We start from the raw sequence: 24,652 nt of genomic DNA on the forward strand, positions 1-24,652 counted from the left end.
TAATGACCCTTTAAAATATGGAAATCTCTCATGTGTTATTCTATAAAAGAAAAATTAATACGGAAGGAAACGAGTATTTCTTAAATAAGATTAATTACATTTATATATCCTAACTATGCCTAAATTATTTTTTTATTTATGATCTCCCTCCTAAATTTTAGAATAATTTTAATGTCACCCTTATGTTAAGTAAAATGTTAGCTAAATTGGGCGATTTAGCTTACGTTGCAGCTAAATTGGGCTCAATCGGATCTCAGTAAAAATTGGGGGTATAGTTCACCGGGTATAAGTGTTATTAATCCTCTTAAATAACATGGTTAGGGTGACCGTATGGAAATGAGCGAAATTGTATCATCTTTATATTAAAATAAGGTGTGAACCATGAATTTGTGAAATGTTAGGGTGTGAAATGTAATTTACGGGACCGGAAATCTAATCAGATAGGACTCGGCCCAAACCATCCGACACGTCAGCCGATCACCAATCTTCTCCCGCAAGCCGAGCCGCAAATTCAATTCCCTCCCAAATTCGGGAATCCCTCCAAAACTAGGAAATAGAGAAAGTTCGCCGCCGGAGAATCTAGGGTTCCAGCGAGAAACGGGAGATGGGTTCACCGGAGAACTCCGGTTGGTTCTTAGACTGCGCTCTGATCGACGAGTTCCTTACCACCGAGGGCGATTTCGCTGCGGCCTGGTAATTGTGGTCGGATTCTTAGGGCTTCGCTTTGGATTGGACTGATCAATCTAGTTGATTGGAAAATTTGATTCTTTTCTTGTAATCTAAGGTCATCTGGCTAGATTCTTATTACCTTTGCATCAAAGATTCCACTAATTTTTTTTGATACTGCTGCATTACAATGACCATCTTGCTCTATTCTACTGGTATTGCCATATATATATATATATATATATATATATATATATATATATATATATATATTCTACTTTAATGTTTATGGCCTTAAGATCTTACTGAAGTTTGTATTTTTAATCTCTCCCTGTTAAAAAAAAGTGACCTTTGATGTACTTATACGCTTGGTTATTGTTTTTATTTAATCTGATTTTAATTGGTTTCTAAGAGTTGACTTTCTCCTGCCAGTGTGGAAACTGAGAGCTCTCTTGTAAATTCCAATGGCCCTAAAGAATCAGGCTGTTGCAAAAGGTTTGACGTGTTGAATTTGAGCTTAATCATTGTTTCTATTATGCATATTTTACTTTCTATTCCTTTAATTATTTCTCTAAATAGAAAGTAATTCTTAATTGCAGTGTAAGGACCGAATCCTGCGGTGGACCTATGTCCAAAGCTTGTAGGGAGAAGATAAGACGGGATAAGTTGAATGAGAGGTGACTTTACATCTTAAATTTGTTACTTTTGTTGATTCATGTGTGATCGTCCTGATCCTTCATAAGATGTTTCTTTTCTCCATCACTATGTCTTTTTCAAGGCTTTTGTCTTTGATTGACTTTAAGGTTTCTGGAGTTGGGCTCTATTCTGGATTATGGAAAGGCTAGAAAATTCGACAAAATAAGTATTTTGAGTGATGCTGCTCGTATGGTTACACAGCTGCGTAAAGAAGCACAAAAGCTAAAAGATTTAAATGAGAATCTCGAAGAAACAATAAAAGAATTGAAGGTCAGACATATTACATGCCTACTTATTTTTCACTTTGCCAAGATGTTTCGGATCTTGGCTAATTTCAATGGCTCATTTGCCTGTAAAAACTGCAGATTCTAGCGAAAGATTTGCCCCTTTCTCATAATTAGCAAAGAGTTAAAATCTAGAAACTAATGTAGAAGTATTTCAATGTTGAAGTCTGTCTAAGTTGTTTAAACTTCTTAGCAATATTTCGTCATCAGAAAAATATTTTGGCGTGGATTAGTGGTTGGATCGTTAACCTTTATATAGACAGGAACTTAATATTCCTTTTGGAGAATCTGTTAGACATGTTTAGATCACCCTTTGTTGAACATCTATTCTATTGCAGGCAGAGAAGAACGACCTTCGCAACGAGAAGCAAATGTTGAAGGCAGAGAAGGATGCTCTAGAACAGCAAATAAATCTTTTGAGAGCACAACATACCTACATACCTCAACCTCCTTTCATACCAACTGCCTTCTCTGCACAAGGTCAAGCCGCAGGAAAGAAGTTAGCGATGCCCATCATCAGTTACCCTAGTTTCCCGATGTGGCAGTTAATGCCTCCTGCTGATATTGATACATCTCAAGACGAGGAGAAATGTCCACCTGTTGCGTAAGGAAATTGTTAGTCAAGACAAAGCCTATCCAGTTGTGGCGTATGCTTAGATTTCTTATTCTTTCAAGGCAGCATTTGCCCTACTTTCTCTCAGCTGTTGATTATTCACTACTCCATGCTTCAAACTGGGGTCTGTCATTCCTCTTAACTGTAAGAGATAATGATTACTTCAGACTCTTTAACATGGGGATAATTCATCTCTGTTTGTGGAATGTCTTGAAGTTCTTGCAAACTTTCAGGATATGCCTTCCTGATAATGCAAACATGAACGCTTCTTGTTTCTCGACATTTTTGGAAGCCACGAGCTTGCTGTAAAATATCAACTGGCATTTTATTAAGTTTGTCAACTAAATCTCTTACCATTATTGTTGGCATGAATGCAAGGTTGCTGCTAGACTTTTGACTTAGATTTTAAAAGATGCAATTGCGTGGAACTGAACTCACCGATGCTTATGCTGAGTTATGAAATATATTTATCAAAGGTTTGGCATTAATGGGAATCACGTTGGGTTTCATTATTCTAGTGTGCAGGTATCAATTTGGTCATTTTAATAATGGATTATTTATTATCAACCATGAAGGGCATTCAATAGAGTTTGTCAAAGAATTTATTCAAAGAGACGTGGAAGAAGATGGAGTACGCTCATTTGAATTTTTATTTATTAAAATATCAATTTGCATGGTTGGTGTTGACTTAGGTAATATCTATATCATCTAAGAAATGGATGAGATCTAGAAGTGAACCAACTAGAATTCATGGATGTAACCTACTTGACAATTCCATATGCATTGCATCAATGACCTTTAAGTATTATATATATAATATTAATTTGTATATCAGGTTACCAATCTGATAGCGCTTAGGCTTAATTAGCTAGTTAAAACTAGCATCATTAGTTTAATTAATCAGGACATATGGAATTCTCACTTTAATAAAAATTATATAAATTGTATATCAGATTGCACATATCACATATAACATAAGAGTAAAAGCAATTGGATTGCCAAAAGAGATCAAAGGAATACAATGTGGGAAACAACCAAAATAGACTAGTCAAACCAACACAAAGAAATGGGTAGGTAGCATAACAAAGATTCGCAGATCTGGCCCAAAAAATTTGTAGCTCCTCCAAGAAATGTAGCATATCAATCCTCATCTTTCTCAAAATGCAACAAGCATGAGCGATATTCCAACTGCAACCTTGGCAGCCATGCCAAGCTTATTCACCTCCGCCCATCCCGACGGAGGAGGAGATGAGGGAGGCGGCGGGGAGGAGGAGGAAGGAGGACTAGGCAATGAGTCTGGCGGCGAGGACGAGGAAGGAGGAGGAGAAGAGGCAGGCGGCGGCGACGCAGGTGAATCCGGGGTTGCGGCGACGACGTCGATTTGAACCTTCATGCCATTAGCGCAGTGGTTTCCAACGCCACAGATGAAGTATCTGCTGTTCGGAGTAGTGAGTGCAATGATTGTTCTGCCACTCATGTCTGAGAATATAGGGTTGGTGTTCCTGCATGCAGCGTAGTTACTAGCCGTCACCTCTACGACGTCATGGGTCGGTGACGCATATGAGAATACTGCAGGCCGGCCAGAGAAACAAAAATGAATTCATTTAGTTCGTGGAATCTTGCAATGACTTCATGAAATCACGTATATATATGTACACAGTTACTAACACCGCCATTGTTTTCTTTCATCTTTTTAAGAAGCAAGAGAAAAAAAAGAAAAGGTTGAGAATTTTACTAAGAAAATCTCCTGGTTGGAACTTGATAGAAGAAGCCCATGCCTTAAGGTCAGTTTGCAGGTCCCATGAACCATTTGGTGCTCCCACCGTGTAGTTTGCGCCAACTGCTAGCTCAAAGATGGCTGCCATTAAAATGGCAGCAAACAAAGCTCTCAATGGTGTCATCTCTCCCATGGAAGGCAAGGGAAGAAGGAAGGAAGGGGGATGCAGAGGAGTTGTGAAGGAGATAGAATAATAGGAATGGGATTGATTTAGCTACTAATTGATCCCAAGCAATTGGGCCTTTATATAGAGATCTATTTCAGTTGGTTCATTTTTTTTATAATAATAATCTATTATAAAAGCCATGTTTGTTGGGTATTTTTCGTGATAATGGCGTTGACAAAGTTATACATAATGTGATGGCATTAACTATTGGAGCAAGTTGTAACATGGTGTGGCGTACAGTTGAGGGTGCTTGTCAGATCTATTCCAATTTGGAATAGAGAAAAGGGTTGATGTGTAATATTATATTAAAGGAGATTAAGATTTTAAACTGGTTTTTATTCAAAGATTTCTTCCCTAATCTTGGTTGTGGATTCTTGACATAAAATTTTGAAGGAATAGAGGGACAAAATGCCACGGTCATCATTAGTTTTTTATTTATTTTTATTTTTTTCTCTTTAAAAACTCTACTTTTTTTTTGTGCATATCCTTCTTAGTAGACTTGATGAAATAGCCAAGCCTGCTCGTGACCCGAGCCCGAACTATTCAGGGCGGCACAGGCCAGCCCTTTGCTCGTCTAACCCGGCCCGAAAGTCTAAAAATTCTAAAAATAACTAAAATATGGGTTAGGCCGGTCGGCCGGCTAGCCTAATCTCTCATGGGCTAGACTATTCTAGCCCGGCCCGACCCGAGTGATTGATAGATCGGACCGTGAACAAATACTTAAGCCCCGTTGGCCCGAAAAGCCCAGCGCAGATGATAATGTCTACTTCTTAGTTGGGTGCATAACTTTTATTTTAACTATTTACAATCCATTTCTCTATTTTCAACTATATTTGCAAAAAGCTTTCATAAAAAATAATAATAAATATATTCGCAAAAAGCCACCTCCCTTTGATTTCAATTAGGTTGAAGCTAAGGTGTCATTTCGCAATTCCGTAATCGTACAGGGGGTTATTTGCCAAAACCTTTAACTGTTAATGGAGTTATATGGAGGCTAACGGCGTCATCGCATCCTTTTGGGCTAAAACCCTCCAAACCCTCACAAAGAACCCAAACCTCACCTCCTCCTCTCGCCAATAATGGATAGTAGCAGCCCGTGCCCTATTGACAAGGAGTTCTCCGATCAAATCGTGGCTCTTCTCGCGCCTCCTTCTCCTCAATCCGTGCAGGCAACGATCTCATCGCATATCACCTCTTCTCCAATTCCCTCGTGTCTTCCTTTATTCATCTCCGCTTACTTTCTTGGGCAATTCCGTTCTTGAATCCTAACTGAAGAAAGATCAAGGGTTTAATGTTTGCAATTATGAAATTTGAAAAGGAAGACCCGAAATGGGTTAAGGAATCTGGATGCTTCTAATATATCTAAGTGAATCAAATGTAGCTGTTGGTTGACAATCAGATGGTATTGATTGCGGTTGATTTCACGATTTCTGTTTCTATCTTTATGGTGCATCTAATTCTGGCGAAAAAAAAAACTATTAAATTAAGAAATCCATTTTTAGGTGTTCTAATTGGAGATATAAATTAGTGGAAGTGTTCGGCATATGGGATTAATGCTCTCCTTAATTTGCATTCTTATTAAATTAAAAATATTTTTTGCAACCTTAATCTGGCCTTTTATTTGACTTTCTTGTGTTTGAATTATGTGAATATGACACACTGTTCCAGGAATATTATGATGAACTTATTGAAGCAGTGCAATGCCATGGTCTACGAGTAAGCCGCAGCAGCAAACATGGGAAGGGTATAATTCTTTTGTTTTTACTTGTGCTCTTGCTCGGTTTTGAAAATTAATATCAGATGACCACTAAGTTGTCTGTGAGGTCAGTCACCTACTAGCTAGTGAGGTCATCATGTACACTAAATTTTATTGAAGCACTTGCATGGAATTAAATTGCTCTATTTTTTATAATTGTAGAGAGAAATTTTGCTGGGCAAGTAAAATGGTTAATGACAGATTGTCTTGTATATTGGAACTATCTGTTCTGGGCTTGTTCAGAACCAGGTTGTAACAGGGTTAACACGTATCTTGGAGTTGATGAAACTGATCAAAGGAAAGCTTGTATTCTTATGTGATTAGCAACTTTATATGCTTACTCCAGTTAATTGTGATATTAGGTATATGCTTTCCATTTGTACATTCAATGCAGACGATGCTGTGTTCTTTATGTATGGAATTCTTTCCCTTTTCCTTTCTTTTTTTCTTCTTGATGGCTTTGTTTTCCTGACTCCAAATGGTTTGAGGCCAAGTCTTAGTTTTGTTGTTGTAGGTTGATTTCTTGGTTGCATTCATCAATGACAGTTGTATGTTATAACCAAACTTATATGTCATTGGGTAATTGCAGGTGTCTATGCAAACAGAGAATTTAAAGAAGATGAAGTTATTTTAAAGGACCAAATACTAGTTGGTGCTCAGCACAGTTCTAACAAGGTCTTTATGTCATCTTATTGTACTCTGGTTTTGTCTGCTGTAATTGATGTTTGTATCTAAACGCTCACTCCTTGCCCCCATTTTATGCATCTCTATGTGGCAGGTTGATTGTCTTGTATGTAGCTACTGTTTTCACTTTATTGGTTCTATAGAACTACAAATTGGGAGAAGACTATATTTGCAGAGTCTGGGTTTATCTGCGAGTAAAGAATGCCAATACCAAACAATACCTCACTCCTCAAAAGAAGTTTGCTGCACAGAGTTGGTGAATGTGGAAGAAAATTCTGTCAAGGATGACAATGGTAATATAGGACCAAGTGCTTCTAGAAACATGAAGGACAATTTTCCTTCTAAAGAGGTGTTGGAATCACTTATCAATGGTGCTTTGTCATTGCCTTGTACAAGTCAATTTGCTTTGCCTCCTCTTATTGCTTGCCCTGGTGGGTGTGAAGAAGAACACTATTGCAGGTTAGAAATGCAAATAGACTGACAAACTCTAGTAGAAGTTTCCCTATTATACTCCTATGTTCTCTCATTGGACACACTTTGTTCTAAGCTTGTGCGGTGCAATTTTTTTAGACCAAGTTTTTATATTTATTGTTGTAGCTTTCTTTCTTCTTTTCTTTTTCTTCTGTTATTTTTGAAGCATAGGCTGCTTACTTAACTATAAAAGCATGCAGTCATCAGATCTATAACCTATACTTGTCCTGTCCATTAGGATCATAGCTTACTTAACCTATCCATAAGGATCTCTATAATCTAGATATAGCCATAAGTTACAGCAGAAGATACTTTAATCTATATTTTATACTGTGACCTGACCCAATTTAATCTCTTGCCAGTCAATAGACTCAATACAACATACTGCACCTAAGCACTATCGCAGACTTAGATCTTCAGCAACTAAGAAATTGCACTATCTCATCCTCATTTCTACACCGTTAGCTTTAATTTCCCCTGAAGCTATAAAGTATTCAGGAACACGGAACTAGAATCTAATCAATCTATATCTCTCTATCCTTGTAAGTTTACAGGAATTTTGGGCATTTTATTCTTGCAGTCATCACATCCTTAAGAAGAAAAGGTCATAATGCTCATGGAAAAGAAAATGTGCATCTTACTACTGCCTCGTAATATTTTCTCACACAAGATCATGGCTTTATTAGAGCACCAAAAAGACATACCTATTTCTGTCAGTATGAGGAATCATGTGAATGCAAATGCAAATGCAAAGGATAAGATTTCTTTTCTAAATCTCTTTCTTAATTATAATATATGCTAAGTACCTATCTTTTCTACACTCACTGTAGAATTTCACATATTACCAGTGGATATACTCATTGATTTAACAAACCCTTTTGTAGCCAATTTTGTGCAGACTCTGACTGGAAATTGTTTCATTCGCTACTATGTACTGGAAATAAAACTAGACCATCACAAAGATCTGCACTTCTTAAGTTCATTGAACATGCTAATGGTAAGTCAGTCTTTCTTAGTGTAAAATTATTGCTTCTCATGAATATTTTTGGGACTGATATCTTCAGTGCTATTTACATCTTTAATGGCTTTATGGACATTTAAGTGGCGCTATTTTATTCTCTCTAATTTTTTTTTCTTACTTTAGGAACAAATGACATCTTCTTGGTTGCTGCCAAGGTATTGTTAAAGCTACTATTTGCCATCTATCTGGACTGTCTGAAATTCAGACTCCACGACAGAGTTTATATTTGTCTAAGTTATTGTATAAAGCCTTCTTTTTCATGCTCACTGCAGAAGTACAAGATTTCTAGCAATTTAGTTGCTCAATTTTTAGCTAGTGTACTGTCATATACCCTGGCATGCATTACTTGTTTATCAGTCATTTTTTCTTTTCAGAACTACCTGTATGAAGTTGCCCAGTTTTGCAGTAGCCAACAAATAATTTCATCTATAAGGTTTAAAGCAGCTTGTAATATCTACGGGAAGCTGCAATTGCTTGACTTGCTGTTTAGTATGTCTAATTTGCCATCTACTGTTAGTATTCCGTGGACAAAATTGGTTTGCTTGTTCTCAGTTCAACAATCAAAAAGTTTTTCAAAATGTTAGCTCTACGTGCTCCAGTTATGCTCTAAACATATTGTTCACTTTATTACTCATACCATGTCATTGGGTGTTCAGATTGTCATCAAGTCTGTCTTCACATTATTGTTCATGAAATATTTGCAAGCATATTATACTAATGTGCTTTATCAACAAGATATTTATATCTTTATAGAACAGTGCATACTCCTTTCCTTGTTTCACTTCCTATAATTTCATTTGTCAGGTTATCTCTTTTACCATTTCCAAGTACAAGGAATTGAAGAGATTACAAGTTAAAGAGAACAAACAGCATCCTGGTCTAGACAGAGAAGATAAGTCTAGTTTTTCTTTGCTTTTGGAAGCCTGGAAGCCAATTTCGATGGGTTTCAAGCAAAGGTAAAGTTTGATGTATCTTCCCCCTTTTGAAGCAAGATCATTCTTCATGTCCATCTTCCTTCTATACTAAAATCGAAAGTCAGAGAGGTTATTTCTGTATTGCATATACCACAATTTGATTTATAGTTTATAAATTTCAGCTTTCCATTTATTCAATTCGTTACATGTTCTTGATTTTATACTTAGCATGGAAAGGAATCCCAGGGTTAGCATTGTTTTATCAGTAAGTTGTACATCATAATCATCATTCAGCTCCAAACTATACAATTGGCTTTCAACCAGAGTTCTAATTTTGAGCATTGAGGTATCAAACTTATTCCGCAGAGGGTCTTTCCAATGTTCTTAAAGATGGTTGGAGGATGCAGGCAGTTAAAGGACCACATAGAACACGTGCAGGCATTGCTAAACGTATATGAATTAAGCAGGAAAGAAATATTGACTACAGTTAATAGATAGAATATGAAAGATAGTTGATCATGCATGTAGTGCCTATGACTGTGTGTTTGCGAGATTTTTATTGAAAAAATAATACCAAAGCCCACATAAATTCTATATGAATTGGTTCTTTGTGCTATTGGCAAGGGACTACAGACACATAAACAATTGCATATCTGTGTTCATCGAGTCAGACTACATTGTAGAATAGTGGTTCTTTCGATGAAACTTAGTTGTCTGATTGACTGCTAAGATATCTATGTCAGTGGTTTCTTTAATCATGTGCAATAAGCCAATGAGATAAGCAACACCTTAAACATTTTCCAGGAATCAGAGAGTCCAGACAATAGAGGAGATGAAAACTTTCCACATAAGGAGTTGTTCTTAGATCTAAGCTGAATGTAAGATATCAGATTTAAATGGAAATAATATCAAGAGATGAATGAGAAAAATATTCCAATCACAACAATCGTCCAGAAGAAGGGCAACTCTAGTCTACTTAATTCACATGAAGCAGATCTTGTACTATTATTTCAAGGAAAGGTTTTCCTGATTGAACCATTTTCAAATAAAACTAGCAGGAACTCTTTAAACTTGTTTTCCAACTGCAACCAACTGCTGGGGATATTACTCTGCTTGGTTAAAATGGACTAGAGCTTGCAGAGATTACTAATAGATGCAAGTTTTTAACTACATTTGGGGTCATATTATACAAGGTCAAATTCTTGATCCTGTTTCTTAGCCTAGCACATGATGGCGCGTCTATTAACAAAGTTATTCTCCTTTTGTCCTGGTTATTTTTTAAGATCTTTTCCAACACATGAGTTTGCACATACGCATAAGAATGTGTTGAAGTCAGTTAGCCTCTTCTTGTAGGTGGTGGGACTGCATTGCTTTGCCGGATGATGTAGATGTATCTGATGAAGCGTCATTTAGAATGCAAATAAGGAATCTAGCATTCACAGTAAGTATTCTGGCTGTATGTTTATTAACTTTATTTTGTGTTCTTACTGGTAGTCTCTTGAATCTTAAGCAATATATTATCCTCTTTTTACTTGGAAGTTTGAGAATTTCTGATAAGTTGACGAGAGCTGATCATGATTTAACAACTCGAGGGCAGCAGATCATCTGTAGCTTAGACTCGAGTAATTTCCTGCAGTTTGGATACTTGGCTGTTAACAAATGGCTGGCATATCATTTGAAACACTTATTTTTTAGGAGAACTTATTGTTGTATTGTTGGAACTTTATCTGGAAATAATGAAAGGATATGCCAATCTTTTCAGTCACTGCAGCTTCTCAAGGATGCCATCTTCGATGTTGACTGTGCACCCTGTATCCTTCAGTAATTAGTAATACTTTTGATCCTTACTGATTATATCATGTATTCATATGTGAAGGTAATAAATCTTCTTCTGGATGACCTACCTATGTCTCCTTAACTATGCAAAGTATTTTCACTTGAGGTTTATGGACATATAATTGGCATGTTTGAGCTGAATAATCTGTAAGTAATAAAATCCTTAAGTGGTAATCTCCATTCAAGTTTCAATGCTTATCATCTTTTTCAACTATATATTGATTATTTAGTTGTGGAACAAGAAGTTGGCCTTCCAACAGCATCTTTCTATCTTTCTTTCTTTCTTTCTTTCTTTCTTTCTTTCTTTCTCATATTCAATAATTTACCTGATCATGGTTTCAATATCTTACCTCGTACAATTCAATAAGTTTCCTGTACTATAGATTAACCATGAACTCACATTTGCAGCGATTTAGTTGTGGCATCACCAGTTGAGGACTACTTCATATATATCGACGATCTTCCACCTACAGAAAAGGTCAATTTTTATTGCTTTTCTCGTATATGTTGTGCTTCAATCATCCTGAGAAAGGAAACGTTACATACTGCAGGAAGAAGCTGAAAAAGTAACAGAAATCTTTTTAGATGCTCTAGGTGATGACTATTCAATTCCTTGTCAAGGTATGCAGAAGAACTGTCTATGTCAGCTATATTTCTGTTGGACCATTTTATTAAGCCTCTAATGACCTACTGTAAATTCTAGCTTATTCATTTTTTGAACTATCTCTTCCATACAGCTACGGAAGAATGCTTATTCAAAATTTCTAGAAGGGATTTGAACAGATTGTATTGATAATGTCTATTGTAGAAATAAATGGAAAAATAAGAATTAACAGGTCAATTTTATTAACTAGGGTGAATATTAGTAATTATGCACAGGAGCAAGCACAAATGAATGATTTGTTCAAGTACCAATGCCTCAACAACCACCTTACTAAATGTACATGTTTAGAAATTTTCATATATGAAGCAGAAGCTTGTGTATACAAACAAAGATATGCATATGTATATAGGTATGGACTTGTTATTTGTTAACAGGTTTTTCTTTTATGGTTTTAAAGATGATTTCTGAAGTTTATATATTCTGGTTTTTCTGATTAGTATATTGGATGTCTGGAATAGGATTTTCATAGATTCATTAGGCAACTAACTTATAAATATTAATCTGCTTATATACATGTATATACTATATACACTATAATGTGCATATAAATATGCACACAATCTATTCAACCAGTGTTCTTCCTTTTCATGCGGTTCACTTTTAGGTGAACAATTTCCTTTTCGGTTTTCTCATTTCTCCATCCAAATAGTAGTAGTACCTGACAGTTTTATTTGGATGATATTCCAATATCTTGTGTATCAGGCACTGCATTCTTCCCGCTACAAAGCTGTATGAACCACTCATGCTGTCCGAATGCTAAGGCTTTCAAGAGAGATGAGGTACTATTTGCCGTATATACAAAGTTGATAGCATGACAACCTTTCATTCAAGTATTCAACATATGATGCTTACCTTTCTAGACAGTGGAGCTCTATATCTACATATGTACTTTGTATATGCATTTTCTTCTACTAACCTTTAGATCCTCTGATGAAATGGATGGTGTGAACGTAGTTTTTCTATGCTGGGCATTTCTGAAAAGTACTTATATTTGGTTGGACACATGATTTTCATTTCAGGATAAAGATGGGAATGCGATTATAATTGCTCTCCAACCCATTAGCATAGGAGAAGAGGTATTTTCATTTCATTTGTTAAGTTCTATTTTTTTTTTAATGTACAAAAGATGTTGCTGTTGTCCTACTCTAACCCCTCCAGCTGCTTGTGATTGTTTTATCAAGAACGAAGGCCCTAATTTTTCCAGATTTTACTTTTCAGATTACTCTTTCTTATATTGATGAGGATCTTCCATATGAAGAGAGACAAGCACTACTTGCCGATTATGGCTTTAGATGCGTGTGTCCGAGGTGCCAAAAGGAGCAGCTCAAGTAATTGTTATCCAGAGAGGAGAGGAGATGATCTCAAGTTGCTCCAGACCTGACTACCAACAATGGATAGAACATGAAACCACATCCAAAAATGAATCGTCACGTATCATAGAAGGTGGATTCAACCGACAACCAATTAAAATTTCTTCTTCACTAATTTAAGGACCTTGTAGAGCTCGTTTATTTGTCTATTTATTTTTGTGAGTCCAAAAATATATGAAACGGTATCAGTAAGCTAATTTGTTCACTCGATCCCGGTATTGCGACAGCTCCAGTGAGAAGAAGACTGGTTTTACTTCTGGCAGTTTCTTGTGATTAGGATGTACTTAAGGACAATAAAGTAATTATCACTTGATTATCAACTCTTTAACTCATGCTTTTCAAGGTGTACAATAATGTAGGTATATATTCCATTATTTTGCTTTTATCTCGAGCACCAATCGCACTGACACCTTTTCCCGTCGAATGATTTATAGTTCGTGCTAATCTCCATTCTAGGTAAGAAAAAGAAAAAGAACGACATTCCCCTTTTTATTTGACGAGAATACCAGCATTAAGTAAAGATAAATATATCAGTTCAAGTGTTTAAATAGACTCCAGAGAAGCATCTTTCTACCTGCAAATTATAACTGGATGAGTCTCGAGTCCGTTACAAATAGACAAGACTAAAGATCACCTTGACATTTCTTCACTTCACAAACGGCCGACACAAATGACATTTGAAATTAACATATACTGGAGATGCGATCCCATTTCCTTTAACTTATACAGGCAATGGAAATAATGGATGCGGTGCTGTACTAGGTAGTATGTCCTGTTAATAATTTGCACATCGTACAAGGAACACAGGTTCAGACATTCAAGAGAATAAGGCCATTTAGTAGACAATATAACAATGCAGTATGCAATTGGATGGCAACATCGCTTGACTGAGGTAGAGAACCTGGTGGGTTTCTGAACACCTGTAGAAAGAAGCAAAGAAACACCAAATCAAGGAAACAAGATACAAAAGTAGGAGGCAAATCCCAGCTGGATGCAAGAGGTCGAGTATTAAATTATCATTGAAAGCTAACAACTTGCACATATCCAGTTGACATTTTTATTAAACAGAAAATTTCATGTTCAAATGAATGATGACTTCTCTTGTGCAAAGTGAACTCAAGGAAGCTAACCTCACACTTGTACAATAGCAAATAATTTTAAATATATTAAAAAGGTCAGAGACATGATTTTATGGACAGTAAGAATCTTCAGAAGTATCTATGTAAAACTTTTGTAGAGAAATATCTCATAAAGAAAAGAAATATATTCGAGAGCAAATAATTTTGATCAAAAAAATCTTTAGAAGAATGTCCTGAATGCTTATTAAAATTACTCAGAATTTCAGAAAATATATCAATTATCAGCAGGTAAGATTACTAACATGAGTTAGAATATTAATTGTTGTCTTTTATCCATATCATAGCTGTATATCATTAAACTGCCAACCTTTCTTTATTCATTTGTCAAATACAATTGATTTTATATCATCGACTCTTTTATTTTCTCAAGTATTATCATAAAATAGTAACTTAAATTACAACCGTAATGCTGCAAAGGATTACCCACATTATCTTTGATCCAAGCCTCCGAAGAACTGTTCCAAGTTAGTAGAGCTGAAAACATTAGAAGCAACACGCTCTGCTCTTTGTGGTGAAATGAGGAGTTGATATTTAATGAACCTCTAGAACCAAAAGAAAAACCGGACATGTCATGCAGCTTTTATAATAGAAATAATAAGATAAAAATTACACCTTTGACTGACTAACAGAAAAAAGTATCAATTCCAAATATCAAAGAGTTAAGAAATGGTTCAACAAGGTGATAGACCATTCACATTATTAAGGGATAAACTAATTTACTGCTGAAAGGTCTTTTATTTGGGGGCCAATAGAATAATTTTCTAGCAGAATAATAAGCTTTGAACCAAATTCTTGTAATGAAATGAAGTATATAATTAACATTGTAGCAAAGAAAAATAATATAAAAAGGATACTATTCCAAAGACAATACATAACTAGAGGTGGCAATGGGTCAGATAAGCATAATCTCGACCAGAATAAAATAGAGAATTTAACTACTGGTTAAAAATCTGGGTCCAAACAAAGGCTTAAAATTAGGTTTCCAGCAGATAGATATGTTGAGATCAGATTGGCAAATTATCACATGCACTAACAGTATGCGTTATTCACTACAAAGAAGTAAATATTCTACTCATAACAAATATCCTGTAACAAACAAATCATTTGACAAAGATATACCATCATGTTAGCAAAATGCAGAGAAAACATGATACATAAGTATACATCAGAAAGTTCATACAATTTAAGCTCATTAGAAAGTAATCTTGTGTAGCAAAGTCATTCCTAATTCTTTTGGAAGAAGAGAGGAAGCATTTGCTTACAGCCAATTGGTGTATAATTTCTGGACTCGTATCAATGTGCCAATCAGGTTCCAGTTGCCGAACAAAAGATATACGACCATTTTCTGTACTACAGAAAAGGACCTGCAGATTCAACATACCATGAAGATATAAGATGTGCATATAAGTGTTCTCCATTATACGCCAAATAATGCTAAAAATAATAGTTATTTTCTGCATACAAAATTATATATTGAAATAAAATAAGAGAAATGGCCTTACAGCACTGATTTCAATTAATATGATTAAAAAAGTACTAAAACTTAGAAGTAGTGATGGCTTCAAATGTTGAAGAGTCAATTTCCGAAGTACTTCCTCCAGGGCCAGCTTGTCCAACAGGTATCAATTTGTTGCATGTAATAATAATTTAACAAATAAAAACAGAAATAGTGCTATGACATTTCACTGTAAGTCCAAAATGTTCGCAACTATAAAAAGGATGGGGAGGGGGTGGTGTCTCCAAATTATCTAAATTCATAATCAGTGTCATGTAAAATGGATCATCAATGAAATGACAACAAGAAAATGCAGCTCACCTTGTCTTTTATCAAACTACCCGACGTGAAAACTCCAGCATCAGACAATGCAGAGAGAACCTTTTCCTGCATCATTGTAAGTGCCAAAACAGCCATTTATTATACCACAATGAGATCAGGCTTACAAAACCCAAAGAGTCTTCCATCTCCAAGATAATAACGAAAAATGGTACTACTACACTCATTCTGATTCTTTCTTAAACAAAAATCGAAAAAAATCTAATGCTAGCGAAAAATGAGGATGAAATTTGCAACCATTAAAAATGAAAACCAGGTAGCTGTTCCTAAGATACTTGCACTGTACAACATGGATATGCATATATGTAACCTATTGTACAATGTACAAAGGTATGACATACTATTTTACTAACTCAAAAATCTTGATACATACCCCACTTTCATCATCAATAATCCTTTCCATGAGATAAACATCACAAAATTTTGAGATCTCCAATAGAACTTCCAGCACCGATGGCCTCACAGTTGCATGTTTCTGCAATAATAGGTTGATATTGCCATATAGGTTGAGATATTGCACCGATGGCCTCACAGTCAAAGTATCATGCTGGAAAGAGAAAAAGGTGTATTCTCACCTGGAGTTCCTCTGGAGTTGTTTCCTCGAGAACTACACCAAGCAGCTGGCATGTAACCTGCAAGTATCCACAACACTAATAGTAAGAACTAGTTGCTTGAATTGCTACAATGCTTGTACACGAGGCTTCTTCTTTTCACCATAGAAGTTAAATTGACAAATCTCCTTTATGATATGAGGCTTCAATTTTCTTGAACCAATGATTAGCATGGTGATACTATCAAGACACAATTAAACTTAAACCTCAAAAATATAATTTTAATGCCTAAAATGAACTATAGGCACATTAAAGGTGGACAAGTATGCTTCACATGGTAAATTAAGGAAGTCTAGCTTAAATAGTTTGAAAATGAAGCTTTTCTCCATTTAAGCTCTTCAGGATTCTAATACAGCCAGATCTCCATGTTTCACATCATGTCAGATGCCCTAAGAAATCCTCTACCAAAATCAACATAGCACGATGCTATAAATGAATTCAACATTGGTGCCACCATAAAAAGTGTGTACTTTATAATGTTATTTCCTACAGCATAATTTTGTTAGAGTTGCTTTTCTACAGGTTAAAAAGCATGAATCAACTCAGTCATGGCTTATCTTGAATTGATATGACTTGTGAGAGAGTTCTTCAGAGGACAGCTTATGAAAGGCATCCACCATAATCCAGCCCCCATTGCCTGTGTTTAATCAAGTAAAAGTCCTTAGATTTTGAAATTTTCTTATATTACTCATTGCAACCTACAAGAGGGCATCTTTCTCAAAACTGCAGTCTCTGATCATATAATCATGAAGCTACTGCGACCATAATTGAAAGCCACTTTCTATGTAAACAACTAGACCTTTGTAACATTCTCCATAGTAAGGACATCCAGTAAAGTAACCTAAGAAACTTTTTCCACATACTGCCTCGCCTTATTTGCATATTATGCTATTTTCAACTTGGTTATCCACCAACTCGTACATTCTACTTTGTATCAAGAATGACCTTCTAGTGGCCCCAAGAACTGTACTTCTCAAAATTTGCAAGATTGAGTACCAGAAGTAATGAACTTATTCCCTTCCTGGTTCATCCCATTACTGCAGTGCTTTCTTTTCCCAGCATACCACCAAACTAGCATATCAAATTAATAATGCCTTGGCTGTCCACTAACCCATCAATTTTCCTTTATACCTTATTATCAAGTTTGCAACAAACTTCAAGCTCTCCAAATAGTTCCAAAAAGCTTTACTTCTCAAAATCCACAAGAAGGCGGAACAATCAATCATAATTAATCCCACCTACCTCTATAATTCATCTCATCATAACAAGACACTTTATCTTCTATCACCAATATAACATGATTTTTCATCATTAATTGTGAATATCGAATGTGCAAAACATAGTTAGTCAATTAATTACCAAGAACGATCTGTGCCCACAGAAAATAGTGGTCAAATGACAAAAATATTCTTAACATTGTTCTGTCTACTTGCAAGATTACATGGACAAAGTTGAAAATAGATTGATATCTGGCACAATTAGACTGAGCAAGTAAACTTAAATAATGTAAGTCTTTGAATTAATTCTTAGTCACAAATCATAGGCAAATTTCACTAGTGTCTAATATTCATAACTACCAATTCATCCAAGTACATTCTTTGACTTGAAATAAGAATATTTCACTCCCCATAAGGATTATCAACAATCAACCATCTTGTGAATTGTCATGCCATATTCTGTCTAAAAGCACATATCAACACTAAATTATTCAGATTCAGCTCAATGTTCCATAATACAGCAAAAATGTAGACAAGAATGAACACATGACCCATCCACTGGAAAGAAACAAATACCAGAAGCTGAGTTTCAAACAGGAGAACCAAAATATTCCACTTCGGGCAATGCCACATACCTTTCTTCCTTCACTCAACTTATGCCTCACAAGTTGCTCAAGGGTTAGCTGCAGAAATAAAATCAATGAACTATAACCTCTGATCTTCTCAAGGATTATATACAATAGAAAGAATATTCAGTAATACCTTTACTGGTTGGAAAAGTTGGTTGACTGCATCTTGTGCTCGCGAATCCCCAGAGGATGAGCAAACTTCAGGGAAGGGCGTTGTACCTGAACGCGTTCTAGTATTAGAATTACTAGCTGATGGGGTAGGCCGTCTACGTGGCCTCCTTTGTTGCTCCGAGGGAGCTCTCAAAAGCTTCCAAGCAAAAAGAAGCGTGATTGCAAGAGCAGCAAGAGTTGTAAAAGAGCGTATTTTCTGGGAAGGAAAAAGTAGCAGACAGCATATTACTCACTCTTTGTACCAAAATAATAATCTGTCTAACAGATAACCATATTACTCGTAACTCATAATGTCTTTATACCACAACAACTCCAAAGAGACATAGCAGGAACCACCAACCTCTAGAAAACTAGGAAAGCTAAGTGGATAATATCAATCCTATAAGGCACTAACGTTCTTCACATGCAAATCTAAGAATCTAAATATTTAGATTAAAACATGTTTGGATAAGTTTAAATCTTAGCATCCATCTGCAGAGATATCATTCTGAGGTTACGGTGCGCTTAATTAGGTCAAAGCGTGTAGATTTCAGAAGTCCATAATGCGGATCAGGAGATAAATCCAAGGGATTCATGGACAGAGAGGTGTACAGTGTAAATTTACATGTGGAAGTACGTTGTCAAAAAGGAAACTAAATTTAGAAGGAAAAAGAAAACCCCCAACTCGCGCATAAAATGTAACATATTTATAGCAAACCAATTTGGATTCCCTTTCGGTAGGCTTATCTCAATTCGATAAACCAAGAAACCTTCTAAATTAAGAAGAAATCCAATAAAATAAAATAAAACCGCAATAGCTAAGACCTATTTTTTTTTTTTTTAAAAAGGAACTAGCAGAAACTAACCAAATTACGCACAAAGAACAAAGAACAAAGAACAGAGTCCAAATTAGAACAAGCGAGACTTCAGAGATCCGCGAACCTGGCGATCGATGGCGAACGGCAGGCGATCCGAGTACTCCGCGATCGAGTCCATGAAGCGGTGGATCAGATCGGCGAGCTCGTCTTCCTTGGCCGCGTTCGAAGAGGGGGAGGTCGATTCCGCCATGGTTACTTCCGCCGCCAAAGACATGGATTAAACCCTATATATGACACTCGAATCCGCAATCTCCGCCATCGAGCTCCGTACCACGAAATCCCCAATTCCTAACCGAGAGAGAAAAGAGATAGCAAGAGAGAGAGAGAGATTATTCTCTCGACAGGCTGTTAACGAGAGGTTACAACTAGAGAGAGAAAATTAAATTAAATGTAACCTGAAATGGAAATGTCACCTCGTTTACAAGTTCATTGTATTATATATTCATCTTGTGGGGTACGTTCAGGTATACATTAATTAAAACCTATTAATTTACATTTTTAACGAATAGAAAAAGAGAAAAATTATTATAATTACCTGCCGATAAGATCATAGCAAATAAAAACTTAGCGGTCTTTAATTACCCTTCATATTCTACAAGTATTTTGTTTATCATTTTTTAATAATATTATATTTTAAGACTGTCCGGTCGGATACGAATTTATTGAGTTAGATCCGGAACCATATCCAATTTGGCCTTACTGGATCCGGGTCGGGCGCGGTCCCTCCTCCCTTTTTCTTTCCATTGCCCTCGCGCACCCTCGTTGCCCTCTCCCTATCTTTCCTCCGACGGCCGGAGTTTTTGTCGCATCGTCTCCTTCTCCTCACCAATTTCCTCCGCCATCCCCGTGGGAGGTCGGTAAGTTCATCCCAGAATCCCTAATCGCATATCTTGAAACCCTATTGATTGGAAGCAAGGTGTCACGAGATCCTTAAATTGGTAACCTTAGGGGGCCTTAGCTCAATATCTCTTCTTGTAATCTCATCGTTAGTGGTTTTCTATCTTAAATTTTTCTCCTTTTCTGGTTTACTTGATGATCTTGAGTGAGTTCGCTATAATTTCTTTTGAGTTATTTTTTGTTAGGTTTGCCATGATTAGGCCGTGTCAAGCTGCTTTCTTTTCTTCTTCGTCTATTTTGATGCTAAAAGTTGGTGCCTTGCCGGAAATTTCACTGATTCTTTGTATAGGAAAGCTGGTTTCTTACTTGCAATTTAGAGGTGTTAATGTATTTCCTCATTGGTTTGTTGTTTGAATGATTGGTGAATATTTGTTTGCGTGTTAATCTCTTTCTTTTCTTTTCTCTTGTTTATCTGTATCATGGATATTCCATCTTTTGCTATCAAAGCATGCCTTATTTTGTAAGAGGGTTAATGTGTAGGTCTTGTTCATAGAAAAAAAAAAAAATCTAAAACACAGTTTTGGTTAATGGCGCTTAGTTATCTATAACTATATGTTGCATCTTGTGGTGGTTTGTTATATTATTGTTCAGGCTAAATGTATCTGTTTGATCTAAAATGGGTTTTCTTGTAACATTGTCTATGTTATAATTGTTCTCAGGTTATTAATATTTGGGAGAGCAAGCAAAGCTGTGTGACTGTTGTCGCCTCCTGATTACTCATATTCATACTGTCATTTTGAATTATGGATAGGCAAGCCCATGAATATGCTGCAGCAATGGCGTTTGCTCAGCAACAGCAGCAACAGGCCAACATGCAACAGCAACAGCAGTTTGGTTTTCATCCACAAGCTCAACAACTCCCTCACCAAGTTCATGGTCCGCCATTTGTTGCCCCTCATCCTTCTCTTCAGCAGTTTCCTCCTTATCATCGGCCCATGCCTCAGCAACAACAACTTTATCCTCCCCATCATCATCCACTTGTACACCTCCAACAACAGCAGCAACCGCCAATACCATATGCTCCTCATCTACCTCCACATCTAATGCCTTCTTCCCCTTTCATGCACCCATTAGATTCAGCCCCTCCACCAGTTGCGCCTCCTTCGGATCCTGAGCTCCACAAACGGATTGATAAGTTAGTCGAGTATGCTGCCAAGAATGGTCCTGAGTTTGAGGTCATGATCCGTGAGAAGCAACAGGATAACCCTGATTACAGCTTTCTCTTTGGTGGTGAGGGGCATAACTACTATAGATACAAACTCTGGTCATCAACACGACCATCCGGTTCCCCTTTCAATCCTTTGTATCCGTCAGCCTCCATTCCTGCGATACCTTCATCTCATAGCCCTTTGTTAAATCCATCGCGACTAAACTCCCCACCTTTGGGTGCTCCAGCTGGTCCTCCAGCTTCCATGTTTGGAGCACCCCAGATGCACCGACCTTCTTATCCACCCTTCTATGATCAGTATCAGCAAGCAGTGCAGCCTCAACCATTTGCTGGCCAGGGTCGAGCTGATTATGAGTCCTCAATGAAGTCCTTCAAGGGCCTAGCAGGACCTCTTCCATCTGATGTTGCAGCAGAACTTAATGGTGTTCTTAATAACCTTTCTGGGACCAAGGAAGCTATAAAGGGAGCCAAGATGTGGTTTATGCAACGATCACCTTTTGCTCCAGCCTTGGCAGAAGCCCTTAGAGACAGAATTTTCGCTTTAGATGATTCTGAGAGGCAGCTCCACATTATCTTCCTGGCCAATGACATTCTTTTTGACAGGTAAACTTCCTCAAATGTATGTGTAGCCAAGGAGGTTAGCTCTCTGCTGCAATGCTTTATTAGTACACATCTTATTAGCTTTATATGTGTGTATGTGTGTGTGTGTATAAATATAATATAATATAATCTTCTTGCTGCCACTAGATCTTCTATGCATGTTTTCACTTTAATCCTGTGTCTCTTATATTATGCTGAGTCATTTTATTATCCATATACTTTGATCTGGAGTGTTACTTTATCCTTTGACTTTTGGACATTTTTGTTTACATTGATCTTATCATTCTCTTTGGTTGCTGTACTCCTGGAGCTAACATATTGTTTGAACTCACTCATTGAAGAATGAGTTTCGGTTAGACCCTCAAATATATTGCATAGCTATTATTCTATAACTGAAAATTTTGCTAACTGATCCTGATATTTCATGTTCATGCATGCCCTTTTGGTTAGTGGAGTAGTAACATAAGAACTTGGGTGCAATTTCTGTTGCCTAAAATTTGATCACAAGTTTATAGCACTATAGACTTAGAATATAGAAAATTGTAGTCTTGGTTTGTTATAGGCATATAGCTACACCTTGTTAATATACCTAGAAATCTCAGAATGGATTTATGTTATTGACTATTGTTCTATACAACCTGAAGTTGATTGCTTTATCTTAAGCTTCAAATCTTCTCTTGCTGTGTAATAGGTTTGAAGCAGATTTTCTGATACATTGTTTGGTTTTTATTGTTGACTAAAATTTTCATTGCGAACATTTGGCTATTATTTTAGTCTAATAGTTAGGTTGCTTTGTTCTTTTCTTTCTTTTCATGAGAGTTAGCATCTTCTTCTGTGTGTTTTAGTCGGTTATCTCATTCTAGATTTGAATTACTTAATAGAGTAGACTGCAGAAAGATTCTGAAATATGTAACTGCCCCAATTTCGTGATGTTTTCAGCACTTATAGAAGTAAAAGAAGAAAAGAATTATGTATGAAATATCTCAATATATGATAGGGATCTTGTAATGACACAGATAATATGATTGTTGGGCATTGAAGAAGTAATATTGTTGTTTAATGCATATATGCCTTAATATTTCCTTGCTTGATCAAGGCTGAAGTGCAAATTTTATCCTTGCTAGCACTTGGCTTATCAGTTATATTTTGGCAGCTTACAACGTCGAATTAATCCTCGAGATCTTGACAATGAGGCTCTTGCATTCAAACCTGTTTTGGGCTCCATGCTTACCAAAATTTATAATAATCCACACAACAAAGAAGCTAACCAGTCTCGACTGGAGAAGATCTTACAATTCTGGGCTTCCAAAGAAGTTTATGAGCAGGAAACTATAGCTAGCTTTGAGAGGGAGATGACTGGAGGACTGCCATCACATTCTGGAATACAAAAGGAAGTGTCAGATCCCCCAATTTTCGCAGGTAGAGATCTCTCTCCCCACCACCCCCCCCCCCCCCCCCAAAAAAAAAAAAACTTAAAGGAGTTTTTTGGACTTGAAACCCATTTTCCTTTGCAATAACAATGCAGGATTACAGCAAGCACCTGTACAATGGCAGCATGATAAACCCCTAGATCAACAAGGAAGCGATAAGCAACTGCCTTTTGCTTCAGCCCCTCTATCACAGTTTGCACCTCCAGTTGCTCAGCAATTTCCGACAGACCAACTCCCAACTGGTATTTTTCCAGGTATCAACCAGAGTTCTTTTCCAGGGTCTCTACCAGTCCAACCGACTGTACCTGCCCAATCATCTGTAGCCAATGCAGGTGACCTGAATCCTCCACCATATCCATTGTTTCCTCCTGGTCTCATCCCTGGAATGGTTAGGAAGATGCAAATTGGTAGCGGTGTCCCTTACTCTCCAATGAGCCCTCTTGACATTCCTACTGTGATCCCACCATCCACTGTGTCGCCTTCTGAGATTCTTGAACGAGTTTCAAAATTCTTCAAAGAGATTGGAGAGGTGAATCCATCAGAAGGGCCAATGAAGCAGACTGAATTAAAGGAAGATGATGTGTATGACTATGAGCGTGAATCTCCAGTTCGCAAGGGAGGAGCATGCATTCCTCCGCCTCCCAATTTGCAGGTGGACCCAGAGACTGGAATGTATGCTGATGGGACCGTTGATCGCAAACCAGGATCAGTCAGCTCAGGGCGGTTAGGTCTTGGAGCCACTGCAAATCCAAATGAAGTGAGCCAGTATGATGACGTCTACAGTTCATATCGGAAGCAGAGGAGTACCACCTACCATTCGTCTATGAGTGCAAGAGCTGCAGCTAGGTGACTGGAAGAGTCATGACCATGATCTATTAGTCAAACTGCTCTGGTAGATCATGTGAACTTTAGTATGAGTTGTAGGTTGATATCTTTGCAAGAAAATAGTTCTTTCTTTAGAATAGGTTTCTCTCCTTGATCTGTGATCGTTTCGGAATCTTATTTGCAGAAATTGTGTATGATAAGCTACATCTCGTGTTACTGTTGGCAACCTCAATGTCCAAAATACTTTCTATAAGGAGACCAGTTTGCCCAAATTTTGGTTCATTCTGTGCATTTGAGTTTGAGATTTATTCTATTACCTGCATTTTGCTATGGTTAACTTGATAGAATTTGACAGG

General features: G+C 36.8%; 5 protein-coding genes across 7 annotated transcripts; 3 read left to right on the top strand and 2 right to left on the bottom strand.

The window, feature by feature from the left end:
* The first annotated feature begins 488 nt into the window (after positions 1 to 488).
* LOC140772246 (transcription factor ILR3-like) lies at positions 489 to 2,643 on the top strand. Its single transcript, XM_073114223.1, has 5 exons — positions 489 to 693; positions 1,099 to 1,161; positions 1,266 to 1,343; positions 1,470 to 1,632; positions 1,985 to 2,643. The coding sequence occupies exons 1-5, from the start codon at positions 605 to 607 to the stop codon at positions 2,252 to 2,254; spliced, it is 663 nt and encodes a 220-aa protein (XP_072970324.1). The 5' UTR covers positions 489 to 604; the 3' UTR covers positions 2,255 to 2,643.
* A 591-nt stretch (positions 2,644 to 3,234) lies between these two features.
* Positions 3,235 to 4,242, bottom strand: LOC140772305 (uclacyanin 1-like). The gene is made up of 2 exons (XM_073114308.1): positions 3,995 to 4,242; positions 3,235 to 3,828 (listed from the first exon to the last, which is right to left on the bottom strand). The coding sequence occupies exons 1-2, from the start codon at positions 4,167 to 4,169 to the stop codon at positions 3,416 to 3,418; spliced, it is 588 nt and encodes a 195-aa protein (XP_072970409.1). The 5' UTR covers positions 4,170 to 4,242; the 3' UTR covers positions 3,235 to 3,415.
* Positions 4,243 to 5,225: 983 nt separating this feature from the next.
* On the top strand, positions 5,226 to 13,250 carry LOC140772316 (histone-lysine N-methyltransferase ATXR2). 2 transcript variants are annotated; one of them, XM_073114319.1, is made up of 15 exons: positions 5,226 to 5,371; positions 5,871 to 5,946; positions 6,548 to 6,633; positions 6,737 to 7,101; positions 7,998 to 8,110; positions 8,258 to 8,289; positions 8,939 to 9,090; positions 10,402 to 10,489; positions 10,811 to 10,859; positions 10,977 to 11,031; positions 11,293 to 11,362; positions 11,436 to 11,505; positions 12,251 to 12,327; positions 12,568 to 12,624; positions 12,767 to 13,250. In XM_073114319.1, the coding sequence occupies exons 1-15, from the start codon at positions 5,282 to 5,284 to the stop codon at positions 12,878 to 12,880; spliced, it is 1,494 nt and encodes a 497-aa protein (XP_072970420.1). In that variant the 5' UTR covers positions 5,226 to 5,281; the 3' UTR covers positions 12,881 to 13,250. The 2 variants fall into 2 exon arrangements, with proteins under 2 accessions (XP_072970420.1, XP_072970421.1); XM_073114320.1 differs by lacking the exons at positions 5,226 to 5,371; positions 5,871 to 5,946 and adding an exon at positions 5,981 to 6,371.
* A 282-nt stretch (positions 13,251 to 13,532) lies between these two features.
* On the bottom strand, positions 13,533 to 19,769 carry LOC140772422 (peroxisome biogenesis protein 22). Its single transcript, XM_073114488.1, has 9 exons — positions 19,441 to 19,769; positions 18,482 to 18,715; positions 18,355 to 18,402; positions 16,467 to 16,523; positions 16,265 to 16,366; positions 15,874 to 15,939; positions 15,320 to 15,421; positions 14,485 to 14,599; positions 13,533 to 13,838 (listed from the first exon to the last, which is right to left on the bottom strand). The coding sequence occupies exons 1-8, from the start codon at positions 19,588 to 19,590 to the stop codon at positions 14,486 to 14,488; spliced, it is 873 nt and encodes a 290-aa protein (XP_072970589.1). The 5' UTR covers positions 19,591 to 19,769; the 3' UTR covers positions 13,533 to 13,838; position 14,485.
* Positions 19,770 to 20,083: 314 nt separating this feature from the next.
* Positions 20,084 to 24,568, top strand: LOC140772159 (uncharacterized). Of its 2 annotated transcripts, none has more exons than XM_073114083.1 (4): positions 20,084 to 20,233; positions 20,933 to 22,044; positions 23,195 to 23,460; positions 23,567 to 24,568. In XM_073114083.1, the coding sequence occupies exons 2-4, from the start codon at positions 21,017 to 21,019 to the stop codon at positions 24,319 to 24,321; spliced, it is 2,049 nt and encodes a 682-aa protein (XP_072970184.1). In that variant the 5' UTR covers positions 20,084 to 20,233; positions 20,933 to 21,016; the 3' UTR covers positions 24,322 to 24,568. The 2 variants fall into 2 exon arrangements, with proteins under 2 accessions (XP_072970184.1, XP_072970185.1); XM_073114084.1 differs by having other exon boundaries at positions 20,085 to 20,229.
* The last annotated feature ends 84 nt before the right edge of the window (positions 24,569 to 24,652 follow it).

Source organism: Typha angustifolia, chromosome 12 (genome assembly GCF_048772165.1).
Source record: "Typha angustifolia cultivar Huaian chromosome 12, ASM4877216v1, whole genome shotgun sequence".
In the NCBI taxonomy this organism is placed as follows: domain Eukaryota; kingdom Viridiplantae; phylum Streptophyta; class Magnoliopsida; order Poales; family Typhaceae; genus Typha; species Typha angustifolia.